The following is a 22,816-nucleotide window of genomic DNA, read 5'->3' as shown; positions in this document are numbered from 1 at the left end:
AATCGCGCGGATCTTCAGTCAGAGTGGTATCAGGGCTGCGGAGATTAACAAGATATAACCAAACTTCATCCCAGCAAGTATATCTTCATCACAGCCGCAAGACTTGTATATTCCGCCTCAGCAGTCATACCCAAATCTAGATTTAGGGACCAACAAACTGACCACCATGATTCCAGGCTTCAAAGATTCATAGCATGACACATACGGCTTCTGGCGGCTGTCAAGATATCACCTGAGATGGCTCGAAGCAACGACGCCTAGCGACGCCTGCGAGCCGACTTATAGTTGCACTAAGCCCACTACGCCCAGCGCTCAGAGCGCTCATAAGTTCATAGCCTACAGCAAAGTTCGATGCTTAATAGCCAAGATGAAGCGATGGCAATAAATCGCTCGGCGCTCGCCAGCTTCCACAATCCGCCCTCCATGCTCTGCGGCGTTTCAAGAACTAGACGTGTTAATCTCCATTGATCTGATCCCAATTAGTTGGAACATGCAGAGGATGATATAGCAAATTTCACATCACTGCTGATAATGGATTTGTGATGCAAATTAGATGAGTCGAGATTCCCGGTAAGCGCAAGTCCATGATCGTCAAGACTCAGCGGCCGATATTCAGTGGATCAGCTATGTTGCCACTCATCCAACTAGACAGACTACAGTGGAGACACTCTTCAGTCGCACCTTGCAACACCAACCTCAACTTTAGACTTTTAGTGACAAGCCTACATCGCATGATATACTGCCGAGGGCTCGCAAGCCAAGCGGTATTTAGCATTGCGATGCCGTGCCATAATGACAATATTGCCGGTGCCGTAGCACGGCTCCAAACTTTTGTACGGGGGGTCCTATGAATGATTAACATGGTCTATCTGTGGCAGTGGATAGGTATTTGCCAAATTAATTAAGCCGTGATAGAGGTAAGGAGATTTTGAGAGCACTCGTGGAGTAAACTGTGCGGCCAAAGCTCGGATAAGCCAATTCCCGGGAGAAGAGAACTTCCGGACTCCATCTAATCGGTACAATAATTTTCAGCGTAAAACTAGTAACACGCAATTACACAAACATACCATTATATATAACTACAGGGAGTAAATGCTCATATGTAGGACCGTATTTATAAATCCACTGTAGCTTCCGGATGACTAGATTGGTTTCAATGACCGTGCACACAAACGTACGCAGCGAGCGAAACAGCGTTCCTCGCTTAAACTGCTGCCGCATCTTGTTTGACAGCTCCAACCTGTCCCGCAAACGATACTACTATCACACTTGTGATTGTGTGCTCTACCTGTAGATTTGAAAAGCTCTGCTGTTACGTCTTCCTGCGATGCACGTTTGTTCCTATAGATCTTGGGATCGTGGTGAAACCGTAAACACGAATTGCGCAAACAATCATCATGTGAGGTTCAACTACGACCCGCTTACCAGTCCGCCAGACTGTCACTATGATTACGCCACACAGGCGAGACACATCTAGCACGCCCGGCACCGTGAAATGAAATACGCGGACAGTCTGTGTCTGAGGACGGCCAGAAAAGTGAGACAACATCATACAAGAATTACTTTGGGAAGCTATAACTTTCTAGTTTAAAAAATGGCGGTAAGTCGGCCACGTGTGATATCGCTCCAAGTTTACGTGCCCATCGATTATGATACCCGACTCTATGCCACCCTTTCATAATTTCGTTTGACTATTTTTGTTGAAATGTTACAGATGTTATAATATTCGAGAGCTTACAAATACTGTGAAGAACTAAGGCTTAGGAATCTGGGAAGTTGCCACTTGGCCGACCCTTCAAGCAGCGCTTATAGCAAGCGTCGCGTCTTCGTTACAAATCCTTAGAAATCATCTTGCCAGCAGCTGTTATTCGCTTAGGGTATCTCCGCTCTGAGTCTTCGTTCATCAGAATATAGGCGCTGGGGGTTATCTTCGTTGTTACGGAGTCTAGTCTAAGAGTACACTTCTATCGTCGAGCCGACCTGCGTGCTGCCCAAGTTACCCTGTGCATCCGCACAGGGTGTGTTGATTTTTCAATTGAAACTTCTGTGAAGAGTCAAGGCCTAGGAATTCGCTGATTCCTCTTCCCCGTCCTCGTTCATTCTTTATATCATAGCTAGCTAAGCAATACAGCAAAGCAGCGCTTACGGTAAGCGCCGCGTCTTCGTTACAAATCATTAGAAGTCATTATAAATCGTCTATCAGCTGTTCTCGACTCAGTGCATCCCTGCTCCGGGTCTTCGTTTGTCATAAGCGCCCAGCCTCATTCTATATAGGCGCCGGCGGGTTATCTTCGTTGTCCGGAAGCCAAGTCTAGCAGCGTCGCTTATATTATCGAGCCGTCATCCGAGCGGCTCGTCAAGTTACCCTGCGTGACTACTGACTGTTGGTCCACCGATTTTTCATAACTTCACGAAAGGCGTTAGTGGTTTAGCGGTAAAATTCGTCGTTGCCATCGACGAGCCCCCGGTTCGACTCCGGGCTGACGCATTTTTTTGAGAAATCTTGGAATTTTGCGCTATGTGTGCTGACTAGCATATTTTACCAGTTTTGTGCTCAACTTGTAGAAGTAGTCCTGTCAGTTATGCATACACTCTGCTATATTCTTCTAGGCCGTCCTACGACAATAAAAAGATGTACGTCTGTGTCTGAGTCCTTTGAGACGGCATTAGATATCGCCACCGGCTGGCACGTGATGCCATTGTCCAAGCTACTAAACGCTGCTCGCTGCCGCCGCGCTTCCTATCTCCTTTCTTCTCCAGCGCATCAACTCAAGGAATTGATTTGGTCACTCCGGTTTACGACGTCAGCCTATTCCGTTAAACCGTGCTGTTATATATCGCTTGAGGGATCCATCATCATAATTAGTGGTACGTTGCAAATATCATTCATTATACCTCTTGGTCTTGACTGTTCTCCGTCAAACTCGTAAAGATGGCGTATGCCGCGGTGGCGACTTCTTCGCCGAGCTCAGCGCTTTCGGGACAAGTGCCGCTCGCGTCGACTGCAGCAGCAGCGAATATAAGCTCTAACTTCCAACGAAATTTGAACGTACACCTTATATGTCCAGATTGTAGAGAGGTGCCGCCGAATCTCGTCGAGAACTTCAGCGATGGCGACATGGTGTGTGCGTCATGCGGTATGGATAGCTCCCCTGTTGAACATTCGCACTGTTCACTGTGCTTGAGCCTGCTTGTCTTCTTGATCGTGTGACTGACTTGTGTTTGTGAAGGACTGGTTCTCGGCGGCCGGATTATCGACACTCGATCGGAGTGGCGAACATTCGCCAACGATGACCAAGGCAACGACGATCCTTCGCGTGTCGGCGAGGCCGCAAACCCACTGTTGAACGGCAATCAGCTCGACACAATGATCTCTTACGGCGCACCTGGAAGCAACCTTGGCCGGGAGCTCAACCGTGCGCAGAATAAGGTCGTGCACGACAAGAAAGATAACGCACTGCAAGCGGCGTACGCGAAGATATCACAGATGTGCGAGCAATACTCGCTTCCGCGTGTTGTGCAAGATACGGCGAAGGATATATATAAGAAGGTCGAAGATCATCGGAAACTAAAAGGGAAGTCTCAAGAGAGTATCGAGGCGGCCTCGATTTTGATTGCGTGCCGGCAGTCTGGCGTTGCGAGAACATTCAAGGAGATCTGTCAGTTGACAAGAGTTCCTAAGAAGGAGATCGGGAGAATCTTCAAGATCATTAACGACATACTGCAAGAAGGCAATTTCTCATCGAACCTGGCGGGCGGCCTACAGGACCAGGAGTACCAGGCCGTCGGCACTTTCGCAGAAGACCTGATGAATCGGTTCTGTTCTCATTTGGGCTTGAGTTCACAAGTTGCCGCTGGCGCGAAATATATCTCGCGATGCGCCGCAAACGAGGGCATTCTCGCTGGTCGATCGCCTATTTCCATTGCCGCAGCAACTATATACATGGCTGCTGGTCTATTCGGTGAGCCGCGGTCCGCAGGCAAGATTGCGGAGCGTGCGGGTGTCAGTGATGGCACGATTAAAACGAGTTACAAATACTTGTGGGAAGCGAAGGATAAACTCATCGATCCCCAGTGGCTTGAGTCGAAAAAGGCGTCCTTGAGCGGACTTCCCAAGGTTTAAAGAGATACTAATGAAGTATATTGATTTATTGAACGTAGTATTTTGAGTTGGATATCAGTCAAGTGGTTAAGTGTATGGATGATAATATTTTAAACACTGAGAATGAGATGGTTTTTTAACAAAGAAAGTACTGAGGTATGCACCTAGTAACAATGAACTCATGTCGAAGTGAGCATGTACTAAGAACCGTCAAGTTGAAGTTGAATTCTGCGCCTGCCGCACCCCTTGACTGTAGATGATACCAGAGCGCAGTCGTAACCGCCTGCATATGCTATAAACCAATAGATGTATCATATAGTAACTAGTGTTTATCCAAAAGGTATGACATAGGAAGCATTCACAAAACCCAATACAAACTAATTCCGCAAGACCAAGAAAATATCATTATCCAATATCATGAAGAAAAGTGTAATATATGTAACGCGTCCAAAGTACAAGCTATCCATGCAAATCTCATTCTCGGATCCATTCTCTAACAAGTTTTCTTGTTTCACCGCTGATCCTTGTTCTGCAACAGAACCGCTAAGCTCGATAGTGGACATCCCTTCTTCAAAAAGGGGTGCTCAAGCAATGAATCCGCCGAGGCTCGACTGGCGACATCAACACACAGGCAAACGCTCAAAAACGATTTCAGCTCCCGGCTGAGTTTGTCAGGCCGCTTCAGAGTCGGAGTTCCATTGTGCGCAATCAGGTACAATGCCCGCATAGGCTCCTCGTTCAGGTACGGAGGTTCAGACTCAATCATCTCAATGGCCATGATACCGAGCGACCAGATATCGACCTTGGCACCATATTCGGTTTGCCGGACAACTTCAGGTGCCATCCAGTATGGAGTGCCAACCATTGTCGCTCGCTTATTGCGCTTGTCTGTGAGTTTCACACAGAATCCAAAGTCAGTGATTTTCACGTGTCCGTACGCGTCCAGTAGAACGTTGTCACTTTTGATGTCGCGATGAATAATGTTCTTGTGATGCAAGTGCTGAAGACCCTTGCAGGTTTCCAGACAGATTGTCGAGATTTGTGGCTCCGTCAAGGTGTTCTTGTCTATAATTTCCGTTAACGAACCGCCCTCCATGTACTCCATGACAACCCAGAGGTCAGCCGGCTGTAGTAGATACGCATCCAAGAAATTGACGATGTTAGGATGCTGTGATTCCCGCATGACGATAATCTCCATTATAATCAGCTCCTTCCTGGGCTGGTTCTCAAGGTTCATCTGCTTAATAGCCACCTTGGAGTACTTCAAGCTCATCGGAGGTCGAAGAGGAGTAGCAACATAAACACAGCCACTGGCACCCTGGCCAACCTTGTCCTTCTTGTCAAAGAGCAAAGTCGGATCTTCCCGCGAAACCACGGATCGTAACTTGGCCATAACTTGTGCTTCGTCCATAGTAGAGACCCGGCGCTCGGACTTGGCAAGGGAAGATGACCGCACTGGAACCAACCCATTCTTTGGTGGATGTGGAGGGGCCCTTGGAACTGGCGGAGCGGGTCGCACATCATCGATCCTCTTAGCTGGCTGAGGTGCCGCGTGCTGTGGCGGCACTTGTAGCCGCTGCTGCTGTTGCACTTGTTGCTTCTTCTGTTGCTGGTGATCTTGCTGACGCTGTTGTTGTCGCTCTTCCTGCAGTATCTGCTGCTTTCGCAATGCTTGCTGCTGTTGATGTTGCTGATGCAGCAGCTGCCGTTCCATTGCCTGCTTCTGCAACTTCGCGACATGGGCCTGGTATCGAGTTTCAGCGTCTTGCTGAGCTTCGTGCGACTTTGTGGGAAGAATGGGAGTAGTGGTAGACGTCAAATTAGAATCGCTCGGTCGAGGAGTAGGAACCACGGGGCGCGACACGTTGTATGACTTGAGAGGGGCGACTGGAGGAAGTTGAGGTGATGTGGAAGGATCGTATGGTTGGTCGTCTGGCATAAGATAGCCACTCAACTCTCCCAACTGATCTGTTGGCGTAGCAGGAGGTGGCCTGTTTGGCTGCAGAACCTGTCGCTGTGTCTGATCATTACTGCGACTGCGGGAGTGCTCGCCGGAAAGTTTGCTGGTGTGAAGAGGATGTCGCGCCGGGATTTCACGCTCGTATTCTCTCGAGCGACGCGCAAGCGACTTGTCAGCTGCAAATACGGCGTTGCGGCTAATATCAGCATCAAACTGCTGCGGCTGAGAATGTGGAGAGATCTTGCGCAGATGATGTGGTACCGGTGGAGCAGGTCGTAGAGGGACGACTTTGCTGAATGCGTCGTTTGGACTGTGCTGATGTGGCGGCAAGGGAACGATGCGCCCACTGCTTTGGGGCACCTGATTTCCTGAAAACGAGCGTAGCTGGTTGGGATAGGTAATGACAGCGTGAGCAGAGGAAGTGGAAGAGGTACTGGAAGTGCTGGATAGGGGCGAAGAACCGTATTCTTCCTGCTGTTGCTTGAGGGTTTCAGAGTAGAACTCAAGCGCCTCGATTACGGCTTGCGGGTTCTTGACGTAGTCCTCCTGCGTGATTGCGGAGGCGTTGAGGAGTCGTGCCCACGACTCGGGGAGGCCAGTAAATCCTCCTGAAGACGGATCGAAGCCAACGTGCACTTTGTGAGTGAAATTCGTGGGACTCGATACTCCGAGAAGGGGACAGCGCTGACAGGGGTGCGGAGTCAGTACAATACACATCAGCCATGGCAACAAGTTGAGAGACATACGCTGTAAATTTCTTCCATCCAGGAGTATAAATCCACATCGCTCTTGAGGGCGAGAAAGATACTTCGCGCACCGGAGCTTCGCACGATTTCGAAGCTATATGGTTTGAGGTCGACTCGCCCGACGTTGACGATCGACGACAGGCCGATCGAGACGGTCGGGGCGCCAGATTCGGCTTTGTGAAGGTCGAGTGTGGAGGAGCGTAGAATCAGGTACTTCTTTGTCCAGATGAAGGAGCGGAGGCCGTCTTCTTTGATGCTGGCCCAGCCTTGCTTGAGAATGTGGCTCTTCATGGAGGTGCCGCTGGCGGGCATACCCCCTTGGAAGATGCGAGTCTGTGGGTAGCCGGCGACATTCGTGGCGGAGAGGTTCGTGGTAAGCGGCGGACGCGACACCGGGGGCGCGGGGGCTGGGCCGGGATTCATGAACGCGTTCTGAGAGGAATAGAGGGAGGCAGCCATGGCAAGGGCGGCGGAGCAGGAGGAGAAGGGCTTGCGCCAGGCAAGGGGGGGGTTGTGAGGAGCGGCCTGGAGCGCGGGGGGGTGTGGAAAGCACGGAGTTGAGGAGCAGTGCGTGGGAAAAAAAGGGGCCATTTGCAGTGCAGCCCCTTGCACGACGCGCTCGGGCGCGCCTTCTCTTGGGGCTGAGAATCCGACACGACGCGTCTAACACGCGTGCCGTCGCGCCCCGCCGCCTCACGCGTCGTCCGCGCTCGAGCTTCACGAAACCGCCGCAGCAGGGTCTTCTCAACGTGGCCGCCGCAGCAGCTCAGCTTTGTCCCTTACCACATGTGTCTCTCTGCGCTGTGCTCCACTGCCTAGCTCATGGCGCGGCTAGCACGACAATTTAAGTTTCAACCCCAACAGAGAGTTCCATCAGAGACGTTGCTACAGCAACTATATTCAACGCGATTTTAATGCGCCGCTCCGTGTCTGTCTGAGCGCAAAATTGCAGCGCCAGCTCACTATCGCATCTGTCGGCCACAACTCCACAGAACAATGTCGATAGATTAGACCTCAGACAGCTTAGCTTATACTCGGCAGGCCTGCACGGCTTGCATTTCCTGGACGATTGCTGTCCTCCAATTGTTCGAGATACCCTGTCTCTGCTCTTGAAGTTGCTTGTCTGATGCAGCCGACCGATGAAGAGAGAGATTCGCGGATCAGAGTGATCAAGCCGATTCAGGACGATGGTCAGATGTGGAGCAGAAGCACTCGCTACATCAGGTGCGTATGAGCGCGGCGAGTCCGCAGGCGTCTTGCGCCTCGCCAAGCTACTGCATGAAGGCTGCAAGCGTGCCATGATAATTGGCAAATCAAAGAGACGCACAATACAAAGGCGTCTCACGCGTGCGGAAGCAGGGGAGAGCATGAGATATTTCCGTGCAGTTCGCACGTCGGGATATGCATCGCCAGGATGCATACATGCCACCGACGGCAGGCTCACATAGTTGTCTGGCGATGTGGCGGCGTGCGAGAGGCGGTCCAATTAAGGTGTCATTGGCGTGATGGCGTCGTCGTTGGCCGCACCACATCCAAACCTTACTTACCCTTGGCGGCGCCGCAAACTCCCACCGGTGCATGCTTCCTCATCTGACATATGCTCCTCCTCCAGCACAACTGTCATTCCCCTCGCTCTGCCCTGACATCCTCACTACCTGCGTGCAAGTCTTCTGCCCCTCCGGCTTGTGCTGTCCCCCAGTCAATGCCGCGTCACGATGAGCTCGCTTGTTCTCACAACATCGTCCCACGTTCTCACGTTTCATCCGGCGTCGCGTGCGGATTCCGGCGGCACCGTCGACACGCCTTTCTATACGCTTCAGACTAAGGCGTCTGCCGACGTCGAAGCACACGAATCCATGTCAAACCCCACGGTCACTTCACAGCTTCCTCTGCCTAGCAGCAGCCGCACCGTCCTGGTTACGCCGTCAGCTGATCTGACCGTGCATGATTCCATTGGTATCGAAGAGGACCGCGAGAACTCCGACAACTTCCGCCTCATCTTTCAGGGACAAGACCTAGGCACATATCCCAAGTCTGGCGGTTCCACATTAGCTGAATTTGTCTTGGCATGGCGTACGGCGCTCGCTGCGCTCGAGGAGCTCGTTCCAGTCTCGCAGGTATCGAAATTTCAAGATCCTTTACACTCCGACTACGTCACCACACGTTTGATCCAGGAGCGAGATTCCTTCATCGAGGAGAAATGTCTGCGGATTCGGTGTGTAACGTGGAACGTGCACGGCGAAATCATTGGCGAAGACTTGAAACCGCTCTTGTTCGGTAGTCTTGACGGCAGTGCGGACAACTCTGACACCCTCGGCATGTACTTCGTCGGCTTGCAGGAGGCTGATCCGCTATCTCCTACTACAATGTCCGCAAAACGGGAAACAATTGAAAGATGGACCAGTAATGTTCTCGAGGTTCTTGGAGATTCTCATATGACGATTGCCTCGTGCGATCTCATTGGCATGGTTCTACTATTCTTCTCACACAAGAAGATAGCGTCGCAAATCTCGAACATACAAGTCGCAACAGCTGGAACAGGCGTGTTTGGTCTATGGGGAAACAAAGGTGCTGTTAGCATCCGATTCAAACTCGGCGCAAACGACATGACTGGCTCGGAAGGTGTCGACATTGCCGTCCTCAACATGCATCTTTCCTCGGGTAATTCGATGCAGTCACTCGAACGTCGACGATGGGAAATGAGCGAGTTCGAGAGACGGATTCCGTTGCCTCGATATAACGGCAAGCTCTATCGCAAGTCCCGAAACGGTGGGCAGAGTAGAACAGAGCTGCTGTTTCAAAACGGAGACTTGCTGAAAGAGCTAGACGAGCGGGGCTTGGATAGTCCCGAAGATTCTGAAGATGTCCTTTCCGCCTATCCAGATCTAGATATTAGTTCAGACTCTGTGACGGACGCGATGGCGAAGACCGATCTGTCGGATCTTGTGCTTAGTCAGGATGACGATTCGACGGCAACAGACAAGCAGACTTCTGATTCTCAAGCTTATTCAGAAAACGGTACGACTACCACAACGTCATCAATCGCTGCCACTACTGCGGCCACGGTCAACAGCGATTTAGTTGGGTTGGATGGCGAGATGGATTCCATCGTCTTTGTGTTTGGAGACTTAAACTATCGCATTTCTATGGACCGTAAGGATTTGGAGCAGCTCGTCAATAAGGCTGACTATAACGGTGTTCTTGCTTGGGACCAACTGCGCCGAGAAATCAAAGAAGAGAGTGTACTGTTCGGTTTTCAGGAGGGCTGTATTTCCTTTCCTCCTTCTTATAAATACGACATTGGAACCTCTACGTTTGACACTAGCGAAAAGGCGAGAATTCCAGCTTATACTGATCGTGTTTTCTTCACCCCCTACCCATCGCTTTCACTACTCGACTACGAATCGTTTATGCATTACATATCGTCGGACCACAAGCCGGTTGCTGCTTCGTTTGAGCTACGCATACCGCTCATCGACGTAGACAAGCGAGCCGAAATTGTCAAGCGGTTAATGCGTGATTTGGACGCACGCGAGAACGAGTCGCGACCAAAGGTGGAAGTTGAGCGGACAGAACTGGTGTGCACAGATCTCAAGCCGTTGTCAACAGTCACGCAGGTTCTGAAGTTCAAGAATTACGGTAACACTCAGGTCGTGTGGGAAATCGAGCCGATGGAGAACTTAACGTTAAGATTTAGTGAGATGAGCAGCATCGTTTCGCCTGGTGCAGCGCACTCTGTGCGGATCACGTTCGTCGTCCCAGTTCATACTTCTGCATTTTCGGAAATATTTATATTACGGATTGTGAACAGACAGGACTATTTCATCTCCGTGGTTGGTAACGTTCTGCCGTCGTGTTTTGGAGCATCTTTGGACAGCATGATCGACCGGCCATCTGGTGCTCGAAATGGTATTGTCAAGCTATCGCCTGACGGTCTCCGGCAAGTCAACATTCCGTTGGAAATTGGAAAATGCATTGAATATCTAGAAGGCCGACTTACAACAGACATATTCCAACGAAAGGGAGACGCCGTAGTTGGCGCATTGATACGCGACTGGCTGGATAATGGATCGCAATTCGATGTGCAGGTTCTGGATTCGCTTGACAGCTTGAAAGGAGTACATTCCGTTGCGGAACAGTTTTTGCTTTTGCTAGAGCTGATTGACGGTGGAGTTATTCCAACGGAAGCCTACAGTTGTGTAATCAAGGGCGCGGATGGCGTGAATCAGATTTTTGAAGCGATGCCGCGCGTCAACATCAATACGTTCATATATGTAGCTTCGTTCTTACGAGAAGTTCGGCTGAAAGTTATCGACTTTGATTACATCTGTGAGTATCTTCGGTTCAATTCCTCTTGAGCGTCGGTGCTAACTAAATCTATTCAGTGCAAATATTCGATAAAGTGCTAGTGCGAATCCCCGAAGGCGCGAGGAATAAATCCAAACAGATAAAGAAGAGGATTGAATTCTTCAAAGTATTTATTGGATAATACTAAGGGCATACTAGCCTACATGTTTGCTCGTTGTCCGTGCATGGGTGTCTAATCTCGCTATTGCTCCCCGGCGTTTGTTTTTGGCCCCCTTTCCATCCAACATACATATATTACAGGTGGTTGTCTGGGGGTTTATAAATATGTGGTCCCTTTGAAAGAAAAGCATTTTGTAAGGCACTTTTTGTATATATTTAGTCGCGCAGAATCTTGTAGATAAATAGTGTACTTCAGATTACATACATTTAATTGGGCAAATAGGCAACTACGGGCAATGTCACGATTGAGCGCTAACTTAAGTAGACAGTTGCCGTCAGTTTAAGCTCAAGAGACATAAATTAGGCAATGGAAACAAGTTCCAAGTAGACCATCTAGTAAATCAGCCAAAACTTTTCCATTCAGATACATCAAGCACATACATCTCAACATCATTTAAAACGCAAACCTTTATGAAGTAACTTGTGTGACCATTGGTGGGCCACCCAAAGTCGTCCCCTTGCCCGTCGACGTAATATCCATTTGCAAAAGTATGCTTTCAATACCAGCCTCGCGGTTCGCCGCAAACAGTTGGTATCGATCTTGCTTCTTCTTCTGTGTCCGTGACAGCGATTGAGCTGAGAACAAGGTTAGTACTTGAATATGAAATAGCCCACAACTCGCTTTCTAACCTTCTCTCATTTCGACAAATTCAAGGTCAGCACCTGCCGCGTTCTGCTCTGTATCCTCCTCCTCTTCCTCTTCCTCGGCCTCGTTATCAACGTTCATCATTTTCCGGAGCAGCTTCGCTTTCGTGCCCCTCTTTTTCACCGTCTTCAAAAGCCCGATCGCAGACTCGTCAAACTTCTGAGAAAGGTACCGCATATTCCGTTCGTTCTTCAGCTGACGTTTCTTGGACACGCCGGCGAGTGGGCCGCCGCGAATTATGCTGCTGCTGCTGTTCGACGTGTGGCGCTGACGCTGGCCGGTAACCGACTTGCGCGCTTTGTGCGCAAGCAGCTTTGGCTTGTTGATCGAGTTCCGGGACGGCATTTTGCTGAGTCCGTGTCCCTTGAGGCTGCCGGGGGTCGGTTGGTGGGAGGAAAAATTGTTGGGAGCTGTCCATGCTGGGAGGCTTGGAAATGTAGTTATCCGCACACTGGCACCACTAGTCCGCCATCCCTCCTGTTGTCAGTCACACGGGCAGTGAAAATAGCGAGCCGTCGAGGCAAAATAAGTCGTGTATTACAAGTACAATTTAGTTCAAATCTCAAATTAAACGCCGCCATGATTGACGCTAGGTCCCAAAGACTAAAGTACAGCCAGAGATGCACATGCATTGCAACAACGACAACAACAGCTCTAACAATTATCTCTTGTGATTCTTCTTCTTGGGACGGGTATCCTGCTCTTTGACGTAAAGGTTGACTGCACGCTCAAATAGTGAGCTTAGAACGTCCGCGTTTCCGCCGGGCCTCTGCTGTACAAAGGGCGACAAGGAGAAGTTCTCAGGCTCATCGTCAGCCTGGTCCATATTGTCCGCCGTGTCGTCGGGTGACACGTGGCGCCGGCACAGTTCTTCCACTGTTGCGCGATCTTCATCGGTGTAGATCCAAATACCCCACACGTCGGCTTGTCGTGGTTGTGTCGAGTCCTCGTAAGACAGGTCCCAAGGCTCCACGGCTCCGGCAGGTGTGCGCAACATGACGAACTCGTCTAGACGTTCGATGTTGGTTACCTCCTCAAGAGACACCATAAAATTTTTGATTCCGTGGCGGTTGAGAATAGCCAAGACGTGCTCTTGTTCGCCTTCATCTTCGACGTCATCGTCGTAATCCGATTCCTTGCTTCGCGTGTATATAAATAAGACTCCCTGACAAGGCAGCTTCTCCCATGCACTGGTGTCCGGGACAAACTTGTACAACACAGCATGTGAACTTGTCAAGTTGATCTTGGTCAGTGCGGGATCATGTCGCGTCATCACTATGTGATTCAACTCAGCTGTCGTGGCACTCAGCGGTAGCGAAGGTGGTGGTGACGGCGGTAGCGGCTTTATCGGATTATTACTCGATTTCCGTCTTGTCGCCATCGCCTTCGTGGACGATGATGATTGCGATGCTGCTGATGGGGAAGACTGCGGTTGTTGGAGCGAGAGCGGTGACTTGGATTTCTGGAGCGAGATGAGGAACTGATCAGCGGCTGAGACACTCGGTAGCTGCTTTTCCAGTGGTGCTCTTTCCTGTGGTCGGGGCGGCTGCTCGGTAGGATTAGGAGGGCACACCTGTGGACTTGCCATGTTGACAACCGGCGGTGCATAGGTGTACCCATATGGCGAGCTGAGTCCCGGGTCGAGTAGAGGCACCGGAGGAGGGTAGTAATAGTACGGATACCCTCCCACTGGAGGCCCTGGAAATACCGGCTGTTCGTGCTGCATGTTAATAGGTGGCGACATGGCAGGCAGTTCAGACTGTACAGGCTGTGGTGCTGTGGCTTGTGGGGGGATATGGGATGTCCGAATCATTCGCAAGAGCATCTGGCTGTCCGTGGAGTTTGACGAATTGGCCACATTATTGCTAGTCGGATTTGAAGGCTCGGTCGCCGGTCGTATCAGATGCAGTATACTTCGCGGTTGTGTCATATCGTAGTAGGAAGTCAATCGAGCGCTGATGCTGGCTGCTGAGAGCCGAAGGAATGCTGCGATGAGCGTAGAGTTTCGAAGGATAGGTTGCCCGTTAGTCCAAGCGACGTCACGTCCATGACTTGTCAGCTCTCGCAGGCCTACGAGCTACCGACTTCCTCGATACATATCTACTTTTGTGACAGCTATGTCGTCAGACGACGATAAAGATACAGACAAGTCGACTGCGGACATTTTGGCACGACTAAACGCATTCAATGCGCCAAGGCACGTACGATTAACATCGCTGTTCTAAGAACTAAGCAGCAAGCTCATACTTTATCAGCCATGTCCCTGGCGAGCGCTCGCCCTCGCCAGATGCACTTGGGGACCTCGATATGCTTACCGCACGCTTTGAAAAAATAGTTGGCAGATCACCCGCTGGGGGGTCGTCATCCTCGCGAATCAACACCGCGCAGGAAGAGAGCGATTCAATTGATCCGCACATCTTTCTGGCGCAATTTCACGACGATGAGGAACGGCTGCAAGAAGACACACGCTGGAAAACCCCAGGAAATTTGCCCGAGGTCGATGACGAGGATTTTGAGAGGATGCTGAAGGAGCTTAGCATGAAGGAATGGGAGTTGACACCGGACGAGCTGGAGGAGTTGGCAGTATTGGAGAGTATACCTGCGGTGCATACGACAGACAAGCATACGGACGGCGGACCGAACAAGTATCTAAGTGACGACTATTTGAAGGCAATGTTGGACGACGTGGACTCGCAGACAGCAGTATCAGCAACAACTACAGCCAAAGGTGACTCTGCAGAGAATGACAAGGCTGTAGTGAGCTCCGAGAAGGACTTACTGAAGGAGGGTGCACACGCGTTAATAGATGCACAAGATTTAATAGCATCCGAGAAGACATTCGAGAAGACATTCGCGAAGACATCTGAGAAAGCAGGACTCTATGACGACGATTCCGATGAATTCAATGAAAAGACTGCGCCTTCGACTTCACAGACGGCCGCGGACTCCGCAAACGAGACACTGAGTAGCGAGATCCTTAACGAGAAACTAGGTTTATCAAAGGAAGATACCGAACGATTCAATGTTGAAGCAAAAGACATCGAAGAGCAAGCAGATCGAATGGTCAAGATGTACGCAGCGATGCCGAACTCCGGCATCGCGCCAAACGAGAAGACAGACAGCGACGATGAAGAGGAGCTGAATGAAGAGCAAGAAGCGGATAGGCTCGTTGATATGTACGCACAGCTTGGAAGTGATGACGAGGGGCACTCGGAGGACGAGGCCAAGCGCACACCGAGTCCTGAAGAGGCGAATCTATTTTCGAGACTCGAAGCACTTAAAGGTCCTCCAAAGAGTCTTCCAGCCTTGGACAAGTTTGAAGTAGCTACTGCTGGAATTTCTCCTCCAACTCCGAAGGTGGTGAACGTACCATTCGATCCCTCACCTCCAGTGGGAAAGCTGAACGAAGACATTAACCTCGGCTGCTGTCTTTGCTCTAACGACGTGAACTACCGCTGTTTAGATTGCGAGAGGCAGGACGAGGATAACTATCTGTACTGCGAACGGTGCTTTACACTAAGTAAGTTGGTCAAATCGCCTGTCTACTGCGTTTCTTCTGCGTTATCCGAGTTAAATCTCGTGTGGACAAAGACTAACGTTTTCACACAGCTCATCTAGCTTCTGACTCCGGATTCGAGGAACGACAGCATCGATACTTAAAACTGTAAATACTTCACTACATCTTGGGGGTTTGGTCTGTAACTAGAGCCATGTGAATGACTGGTCGTGAATTGGAGGGTGAGAGAACTATGTCTCTTTGCGTAACACAGGGATGACATCACGCCTTTGCGGGGATGCGCTTGGGAGATCTTATCAGCTGCGGCGGCGCTTGGTCATCCCTCCATCCACTACCGTTCACACCAGCAACTACAAGTTCGAGAGCTTCTCCCCTTTTACTCTTCCCTCAATTCCGCGGAACACGCAGACCACATTCCATCGCGTCGTATACTTCACCGCAAATGTCTATCCAGCCCCGATTCCTCGCTCACAAGCTCGCTAACACTTCGACCGTCGCGACCATCGCCTCCACGGCCCCGCACACGATTGATCTCTACCTCGACTATGTGTGCCCCTTCTCGGGCAAGATGTTCAACACCGTGTATAACAATCTCCTGCCCGCTATCGCCGAGATCTATCCCCCCGGCACTTTCACTTTTGTATTCCGCCAGGTTGTGCAACCGTGGCACCCTGTAAGCACGCTCGTGCACGAAACGGCCATCGCGGTCGAGCGCCTTGCGCCAGAGAAGTTCTGGGAGTTCTCCAACGCGCTGTTCAAGGTCGCCAACACATACTACGACACTGCGGTGTACGACGAGCCCCGCAGCAAAACGTACGAGCGGCTCGCGAAACTGGCTGCCGAGTCGGTCGGCGTAGACGAGGCGAAGGTGTTTGAACTCCTTGCGATTCCGCCATCGAGCGATGGCTCACCGCACAACACCGGAAATGCAGTTACGAATGACCTAAAACTATTCGTGCGCCAGGCGCGACAGAATTCGGTACATGTGACACCCACTGTCTCCGTGAATGGCATCGTCAACGACTCGATCTCATCTGGATGGACGGTCGAGAAATGGCTGGAGCTGCTGAAGACGGTCTACGAGGCGAACTAGCTCTCCGACAATTCGATGCAAAATTCCATGGCAATTCATCTAAATCAGAAAGAAATTTGTTCGTTATAAACCGCATCTGTAACAAGTTGAACTCCTAGCGAAAGTTGCTATACGCCCATAATCCCTGTCTAATAGAAGACATCGTTACAAGTAATCAGAAGAAATTTTTACTGTACAGAAACATTGAACCCCTTCAGAAATCTGATAAACCCATTCTAGAAAGTAAATCAGCCTGTTGTCGTTTACTCTGGCTTGCCACTGCGTCTCTTGATCATCTCAACATAGTTGGAAGGGAAAAATCCCATGCGGCCGTCCCGCAATCTCCCTCGCCACCATGTCGGCTCATCCTGATTACCATCGGAGAGCATATCCTTAGACAAAATGGCAACTAGATCGCCCTTGCTGAGCGCTAGCTCGACGGTTTCGTTTTCTGGCTTGAAATCGTACACAGCGCGACAGAATTCTAGCTTGGCAGGATCAATAATCAAGTCGCTGCCTGCTGATGTCGGCTGGCCACCAACAGCGGCGGTACCCGCTGCTACTTTCGGATCGTCGATGCCGTTTCCGCCGCTAAGCATGGCGCGGTCATAACCAGACAATCTCATATCCTGGTCCCGCCGGGATGCGGCGATCGCCTTGATCAGCTTCGACATCAAGTATGGTCCGCCAAAGACGGCTCCTAAAAACACGACCAATGGCCATATAGAAACATTGGCAGGTCGTGGCGTTGCACCCGAGCCAGGACTGTCGCGCTTGAACGCTTCAAACTCTCTCAGGTTCAATCCGCCATTCTGAGTCGAGTCCGACGCCGATTTCCGTCCAGTGACGCGGCGCCAAATGCGGACAAATACACGCCAAAGAGCCAGCATACCAACGGAAGCCGATCCGATAACTGACCGCCGTAGTGCTGTGATTTGTTCTGCAACTCCAATCATGGCGAAAAATGAAGAGTGTGTCGCCATGTATGTTGATTCCAGCATTTGCGCAAAACCGCCGATCGCGCCGACAACTGCCTCAAGCATCTGGAAGGCTGCTGTGGTAGACGACTCGAGGGGATTTTGACCAGGCGTCATGCCGGGACCCATGCCATTGCCGTATAGACGTGAGTACGGCGAGCTGTAGGGAGACGAGTACGGCGAGTACGCAGATCCATATGGCGAGAAGGAGGAGTATGGAGAATAAGACGAGCCGAATGCCCGAGAGCCATAAGGATTCATTGCGGAGGAGTAAGAAGATGTCAAACTTGAGCCCATGTTCTGCGGGAATGCTGCAACGCCTGAGGCTGCAATGCCAGCAGGCCGCGAGGGGACTGTCGGAACTGACGCTGCTGACGAAGCAGCAGTCGTTGACGTTGAAGGCAAATCAGGAGCAGCAGCAGCAACCGCTGGAGCAGCGGGAACAGCGACTGATCGCTGCTCCCACGGCTTTTGTCGCGGGACTGATGCCATATGTGTGGAGGTGCCAATGACGGCTGTGTGAACGGTGGCGAAAGTGAGCCGTTAGAGCACGAAGCCAACGATGCGCCAAAGAGACTTGCTTAAGCGCACAGCACGATGGTTCCGAGACTGTGATGAGGTCACGGTGGCGGGTACGTGGGGATGCACAAGCAAAAGTGCGGAGAAGCTGGCGTGCGCCCAACGCCGTTCCCGAGGATCTTTGATGCGGTTGCTCGTGACGTCCAGCCACGCGCCGCACGCGCTATCGGTGATACTTCGCGCGTGCGCTCGCCATTATAGTGCGGGCTACGAGAGTAAGAATGTAGGTGTAGTAGAGGAGAAGATACCGCGGAAAGAGGTTGCTTTTGGAGAGCTTGTATCGCGTAGATAAAGCTAATGGAGTACAGCAGGCTTTGTCAGGTCATATATCTCTGATCGGATACACCGCGGGAGCACACACAGGTCGTGACTTCTCTCCTTCTCCAGGACGATCATCTGTGCTTGCATAAGCCGAAAATTGAAGTAGCACTGAGTCTACATCGTAGTTCATATTTCACTACAGTCTGGGAACCAGAATCAGACTTAGCCCGTGGAATTCGCGATTCGTCACTTGAAGACGACAACCAGCTCGAGCGTAGTACTCTGAACTCGGTGCTTGCAGCTGAAGTTCTCACACGTACTTTAACGCGTTCACTACCACAATAACATATCCGGATCCTGTATCAGCAATTTGCGTCCCTAAGGCAAGAAGTCCTGTCATGAACAGCGTGGGAAAGCTAGCGCGCCATGCAGTGTCTTCACCCACAGCGATCGTGAACATCGACGCAAAGTTCTCACTGTTTGACAGAAATGGCATTCAATTTCAGCCGCCAGGCGTTTGTCACTCCGGGTTTGCCTCAACAAGAAACAGGATACAATAGGGTACTGTATTCGTACGCTCGGCGGTAGTACATAGATATGGCAGGATGCGGACATCCAGCAGCGCACGTGAAGTAGTGAAACATACTATATGACGGCTTGCTTAATAACATCGCCGATCTGTAGTCCTGTCAGGCTGTCAGTAACAAATGAAATCGCATCATGTTCGGTGCACTGTCCATTCGTGTAGTGCCTGTGCACCCCTGCGACCTGTGGAGTGTGATACAGCATCGAACTCGAGGCAACCATGGTACGGTCCGATAGATGATGGATGATACCTAAGGTGCTTGCATGCCGACACGGTTGACAATGTAATCGACTCAAATTTGCCGTATCAGACAAGTGTCGTGGTCACAATTTCAGGTGCCTAATAGGGAGTCTAGTCTAGCCGGCGGGGTTCTGCTGCTGACTTGAGTAGGACGCTCATAGCTGTACGTAAAAGCGGTCGGTCCACCTGAAAGTCGCAGTGCGCGAGTGTGAGCTGATGAGACAAGCCCTCTCCATAAGACATCCCTGCAACCTGAGAGCACGCGCCGGTTCAAATCCTCAGACCTTCTGGTCATGGATTGCCCGGAAGGGGCAACGACTACAGCAAATAATACCATATTTCTCTGCTACAGCAAAACGCATCTACAAAAACATTGCAAGCAATGTATAGTATGTTGGTGATTTCTTATATAAACGGGCGAAATCAGGTGTGAATCGTGTAACCCCCAGTTAGTCTGAGCAACTTGCGTACAGGTGGAACCACTCCAGGAGCTTGTTCAGGTTTGGGTTGTCATGACAACGTTGTTTGCTCCCTTTCCTCCCAGCTCGATTCGCAAGTGCCTTTGTGACGCGTCCCAGCCCGTTTCGCCCCACACTTTCACGCGCTTCTTCTTGCTAGTTTCTAAACAGCGCTTCGTCTCGAGGTACAGCGCGCTTTTGCACACAGTGATCCGAGGTGACGCTGACATGGCAAACGCGATATCTCGACTGCGAACCGTCAACATCGCCGCCTCTCTACGACGGATCTTCTCGGTGTACACGTTTTCCAAAGCGTTGGTGTATATCAACGGATCCATTTTTGCGTTGCACTTTGTGCTGTTAGTGTTCAAGCTCTTCGACCCTGTCGCAGTATCTCTAGACACGGCTCAAGGCGGAGTAGGTGTCGCGTCACTTCCACCAAGCAACGAGTCAACAAAGGCTGAACATATGGCGCGCGCGGTCAATCTGTTTGAGCAGGGCGTGCTGAATAATCTTCCAAGCGATTTATTAAAGTACTGACCATATACGTTTGGTGAAGTTTTGTCGGCAAAGTGTACTAACATTCGTTCTCTAGTTGCTTGGCGTACATGAAGCAAACGAAGCCCGACATGACACAGGTCGACAGTCTTCGCTCATGCTTGCCGTCGGATAACATCGTGCTGCAGTATTCTGAACCCAGCAAGGGCCAGCATGGAACTTGGAAGATCGTCGCGTTTGAGTTCTTGCAGCTTGTCCTCATCGTTGGTGCTATTCTCTTGTACAGTCGCCGCGTGTCGACAATCCCAGCCATTACGACGACGGTAGACACGACGACGGAAGATGTGCCATTAGATCTGCCCTCGGATGCGTCTGATCGCGAAGTAGTGACGGTGTACGCACCTGTCGACGAAGAAAAAGTGAAAGCCATCGCGGCCGCAAGCTCAGCGGCGACCATAGAGCTCTCGAACGCTCTTCTGAAGCAGCTTCAAATCGGCCTACAAGCCAACCACCGTGAAATTGAGCTTATCAAGGGCAAGATTTTGGAGGTCGCGCAGGCAGCGAAATCAGATTCGCGAAACCTGCAGGGCCGGCTGAATCGCGGCGGAGACGTGCGCCGCGAATTGGAGAAGCTTAAGGAGGCGCTTGGAAGGCTTTGGCAGGCGTTCTACCAGATTCCGCAGATGACACAGATTTTGCCTATGGGACCACCGCCAGATCTTATGGCGGCGACGTATTCGAATACCGCGGGGTATGAGCATCCGGGATATGAACGTACGTAGTTGGTTTAGGCAGAGGCACATTACGTCATACTGACTTTTATCTAGCTACCGCCAACCCTCCTATTCAGAATGCTGAATTCTGTTATACCCAAGAACAACAAAGCTACATCGCACAGAATCAGTCAAAGTGCGTGCTGACAATAGACGGTGTGCAATTCGATCTCGCGACCGAGGACGGCCGTGATCGATGGAATACGTATCTGACCTCTCGCAACTCCGGCACCTCGTCTGATCTTGACGGGGCATATCTAGCGCATCGGTATCCTCTAGTCAGCGGCGGTGGTAGTGGTGTTGACAGCAAGCTTGATACCGGCGCGGTCATCAAAAATACCTCGTCCTTTCAGCGCGCTGTGTCTGCCGACGACTCGAAATACTACGAAATTGTGCTGTCTGACAAGTCTGATGACTCGATTACTGATGTTAACCAAGAGAACTGGAAGCCGACGCTGATCGTCGACACGACGACCGCGCATGCTGACGAGTTAAAGCAACAGCCGCTTTCGGCGGCTGTTGCTGAGTCCGAGGCGTTGCCGCCGATGACGAGTGGTGGAAAGCTGAATATCACTGCGGCGGTACTAGAGCAGGTCAAGATGAAAAAAACGGATACCCAGTCCAGCGTCGTTTCGGAGATCACGTCCCCGACAGAGTGTCGCATGCTTTCCCCCGCCGATGCGGGGAAAGTCTTTCTAACCTCTACTATCGCGGCACAGCGCATGCGCGAGTTGCAAGCCGACGATTCTTTATCCCTGACTTCTCCTGCTCCATCCACCTCCTCCTCCTCCGCGTCGCCGGTGTCTGCGGACACGCTACTAACCTTGCAGACCAGCGGGCCGAAGTCCGCGCTCTCGACCGCGTCGGTAGCGACCACTGCTAGTTCCTCCCCTCAGTCGCCAAATGGGAAGGAGCAGCTATTCAAGCGGCCCAATATGCGACCGGGAAACACAAACCAGAGCGTCTTTCGCAATCTGAAGACCAACACCGTCTCCACTCCCAGCAACCTTCGAAACAATAACAACAACAATGGGCGTACGCACTTCGGCGGCACGATTACCGCGAATAGCGGGTATGCGTACAGGAAGCCGTTTCATAACAACAACTTGAAGAATGGTGCCGGCTTAACGAGTCAACAGCAGAAGGTGGTTGCGGTGGGCAACACTGTGTCGTCGCCATCTACGACGACGGGAAGCGAGTTGTCTGTCTGAAGGAAGTGCAGCATAATGCGTTTACGACGTGTATTTTACACTGTGTATGTTATCCGGCGTTTGTGTTGTGGGTCATACTTTAACGGATCGACGAATTGGAGTATAATTTATGACGACGCTTGTTACCCTTGTATGTATTTTTAACACATCAAATGGAGAGATTGCTAGTATAACTAAGTTGAACTTTAATTATTGGTACATAACGGAAAACAGCGCGCATTACACCCAAACATTGTTACACCGCTAGGAAATGCGCTGATTTTGACACGAGTCAGCCGAGAGAGGAGAGAGAGAGAGAAATGACAGCTGGAGTAGAGAGGTACGAGAGAGGGAGGCGCTGATAAGGCAAGAAAAAAAGTAAACCCAGCAATTAGTGTGCGATGAAAGAAAAATGGACGATTAAACAAAGACTTTTGCAAAAATAATCCACCGCCCCCAAAACCATGTCCCTCTCCCAAGTGCAATCGAAAAAATAAAATACAAACTTTTTGTTATCACCCCGTCCCAGATATTTTGTGTAAACCTTTTGGCCGATGTTAAAAAAAGCCCCGTGCTTTAGGATGATGGTAGAGAGGATATAGAGGACCATTAAAATGACATGTTGACATCATGTTGCCGAAGAACGACGCGTAAGGTCGAGCAGGCAGGGAGGCAGGCAGGAGC

The 22,816-nt window shown here is 50.9% G+C and overlaps 8 protein-coding genes and 1 non-coding gene across 9 annotated transcripts; 6 read left to right on the top strand and 3 right to left on the bottom strand.

Annotated features, from left to right (window-relative positions):
* Positions 1-2,417: 2,417 nt before the first annotated feature.
* On the top strand, positions 2,418-2,488 carry V1518DRAFT_t25. The gene has a single exon. It is a non-coding gene; the product is annotated as a tRNA-Gly (tRNA).
* Positions 2,489-2,762: 274 nt separating this feature from the next.
* On the top strand, positions 2,763-4,309 carry V1518DRAFT_415333 (cyclin-like protein). Its single transcript, XM_066903790.1, has 2 exons — positions 2,763-3,137; positions 3,231-4,309. The coding sequence occupies exons 1-2, from the start codon at positions 2,933-2,935 to the stop codon at positions 4,121-4,123; spliced, it is 1,098 nt and encodes a 365-aa protein (XP_066760421.1). The 5' UTR covers positions 2,763-2,932; the 3' UTR covers positions 4,124-4,309.
* On the bottom strand, positions 4,146-7,354 carry V1518DRAFT_415330 (kinase-like domain-containing protein). Its single transcript, XM_066903789.1, has 2 exons — positions 6,809-7,354; positions 4,146-6,746 (listed from the first exon to the last, which is right to left on the bottom strand). Exons 1-2 carry the CDS (start codon positions 7,265-7,267, stop codon positions 4,614-4,616), a joined length of 2,592 nt encoding a protein of 863 aa, XP_066760420.1. The 5' UTR covers positions 7,268-7,354; the 3' UTR covers positions 4,146-4,613.
* Positions 7,355-8,376: 1,022 nt separating this feature from the next.
* Positions 8,377-11,565, top strand: V1518DRAFT_243045 (Endonuclease/exonuclease/phosphatase). Its single transcript, XM_066900980.1, has 2 exons — positions 8,377-11,137; positions 11,194-11,565. The coding sequence occupies exons 1-2, from the start codon at positions 8,524-8,526 to the stop codon at positions 11,295-11,297; spliced, it is 2,718 nt and encodes a 905-aa protein (XP_066760419.1). The 5' UTR covers positions 8,377-8,523; the 3' UTR covers positions 11,298-11,565.
* An 851-nt stretch (positions 11,566-12,416) lies between these two features.
* V1518DRAFT_415322 (uncharacterized protein) lies at positions 12,417-13,988 on the bottom strand. Its single transcript, XM_066903788.1, has one exon. It carries the CDS (start codon positions 13,909-13,911, stop codon positions 12,643-12,645), a length of 1,269 nt encoding a protein of 422 aa, XP_066760418.1. The 5' UTR covers positions 13,912-13,988; the 3' UTR covers positions 12,417-12,642.
* A 17-nt stretch (positions 13,989-14,005) lies between these two features.
* On the top strand, positions 14,006-15,961 carry V1518DRAFT_242984 (uncharacterized protein). Its single transcript, XM_066900979.1, has 3 exons — positions 14,006-14,178; positions 14,237-15,501; positions 15,591-15,961. Exons 1-3 carry the CDS (start codon positions 14,099-14,101, stop codon positions 15,647-15,649), a joined length of 1,404 nt encoding a protein of 467 aa, XP_066760417.1. The 5' UTR covers positions 14,006-14,098; the 3' UTR covers positions 15,650-15,961.
* V1518DRAFT_426887 (thioredoxin-like protein) lies at positions 15,941-16,591 on the top strand (the record flags this gene model as incomplete). Its single annotated transcript, XM_066906008.1, has 1 exon — positions 15,941-16,591. One exon carries the CDS (start codon positions 15,941-15,943, stop codon positions 16,589-16,591), a length of 651 nt encoding a protein of 216 aa, XP_066760416.1.
* An 11-nt stretch (positions 16,592-16,602) lies between these two features.
* V1518DRAFT_415318 (Peroxin 13, N-terminal region-domain-containing protein) lies at positions 16,603-18,202 on the bottom strand. The gene has a single exon (XM_066903787.1). It carries the CDS (start codon positions 18,037-18,039, stop codon positions 16,834-16,836), a length of 1,206 nt encoding a protein of 401 aa, XP_066760415.1. The 5' UTR covers positions 18,040-18,202; the 3' UTR covers positions 16,603-16,833.
* A 2,032-nt stretch (positions 18,203-20,234) lies between these two features.
* V1518DRAFT_242927 (uncharacterized protein) lies at positions 20,235-22,250 on the top strand. Its single transcript, XM_066900978.1, has 2 exons — positions 20,235-20,943; positions 20,997-22,250. Exons 1-2 carry the CDS (start codon positions 20,280-20,282, stop codon positions 22,151-22,153), a joined length of 1,821 nt encoding a protein of 606 aa, XP_066760414.1. The 5' UTR covers positions 20,235-20,279; the 3' UTR covers positions 22,154-22,250.
* The last annotated feature ends 566 nt before the right edge of the window (positions 22,251-22,816 follow it).

This window comes from Limtongia smithiae (assembly GCF_038497785.1).
Source record: "Limtongia smithiae strain NRRL Y-17922 unplaced genomic scaffold V1518scaffold_4, whole genome shotgun sequence".
Taxonomy (NCBI): domain Eukaryota; kingdom Fungi; phylum Ascomycota; class Lipomycetes; order Lipomycetales; family Lipomycetaceae; genus Limtongia; species Limtongia smithiae.
This window is presented reverse-complemented; position numbering and strand designations above follow the sequence as displayed.

What these genes read in the sequence shown, in the direction of transcription:
- V1518DRAFT_243045 (XM_066900980.1), top strand. Translation starts at nt 8,524, where the DNA reads ATGAGCTCGCTTGTTCTCACAACATCGTCCCACGTTCTCACGTTTCAT. An exon ending in TATCGACTTTGATTACATCT is followed by an intron (nt 11,138 to 11,193) that starts GTGAGTATCTTC and finishes AAATCTATTCAG; the next exon opens with TGCAAATATTCGATAAAGTG.
- V1518DRAFT_415330 (XM_066903789.1), bottom strand. Translation starts at nt 7,267, where the DNA reads ATGGCTGCCTCCCTCTATTCCTCTCAGAACGCGTTCATGAATCCCGGC. An exon ending in GGATGGAAGAAATTTACAGC is followed by an intron (nt 6,747 to 6,808) that starts GTATGTCTCTCA and finishes CACCCCTGTCAG; the next exon opens with CGCTGTCCCCTTCTCGGAGT.
- V1518DRAFT_415322 (XM_066903788.1), bottom strand. Translation starts at nt 13,911, where the DNA reads ATGACACAACCGCGAAGTATACTGCATCTGATACGACCGGCGACCGAG.
- V1518DRAFT_242984 (XM_066900979.1), top strand. Translation starts at nt 14,099, where the DNA reads ATGTCGTCAGACGACGATAAAGATACAGACAAGTCGACTGCGGACATT. An exon ending in AACGCATTCAATGCGCCAAG is followed by an intron (nt 14,179 to 14,236) that starts GCACGTACGATT and finishes ATACTTTATCAG; the next exon opens with CCATGTCCCTGGCGAGCGCT. An exon ending in CGAACGGTGCTTTACACTAA is followed by an intron (nt 15,502 to 15,590) that starts GTAAGTTGGTCA and finishes GTTTTCACACAG; the next exon opens with CTCATCTAGCTTCTGACTCC.
- V1518DRAFT_242927 (XM_066900978.1), top strand. Translation starts at nt 20,280, where the DNA reads ATGAAGCAAACGAAGCCCGACATGACACAGGTCGACAGTCTTCGCTCA. An exon ending in TGAGCATCCGGGATATGAAC is followed by an intron (nt 20,944 to 20,996) that starts GTACGTAGTTGG and finishes ACTTTTATCTAG; the next exon opens with CTACCGCCAACCCTCCTATT.
- V1518DRAFT_415333 (XM_066903790.1), top strand. Translation starts at nt 2,933, where the DNA reads ATGGCGTATGCCGCGGTGGCGACTTCTTCGCCGAGCTCAGCGCTTTCG. An exon ending in CATGGTGTGTGCGTCATGCG is followed by an intron (nt 3,138 to 3,230) that starts GTATGGATAGCT and finishes GTGTTTGTGAAG; the next exon opens with GACTGGTTCTCGGCGGCCGG.
- V1518DRAFT_415318 (XM_066903787.1), bottom strand. Translation starts at nt 18,039, where the DNA reads ATGGCATCAGTCCCGCGACAAAAGCCGTGGGAGCAGCGATCAGTCGCT.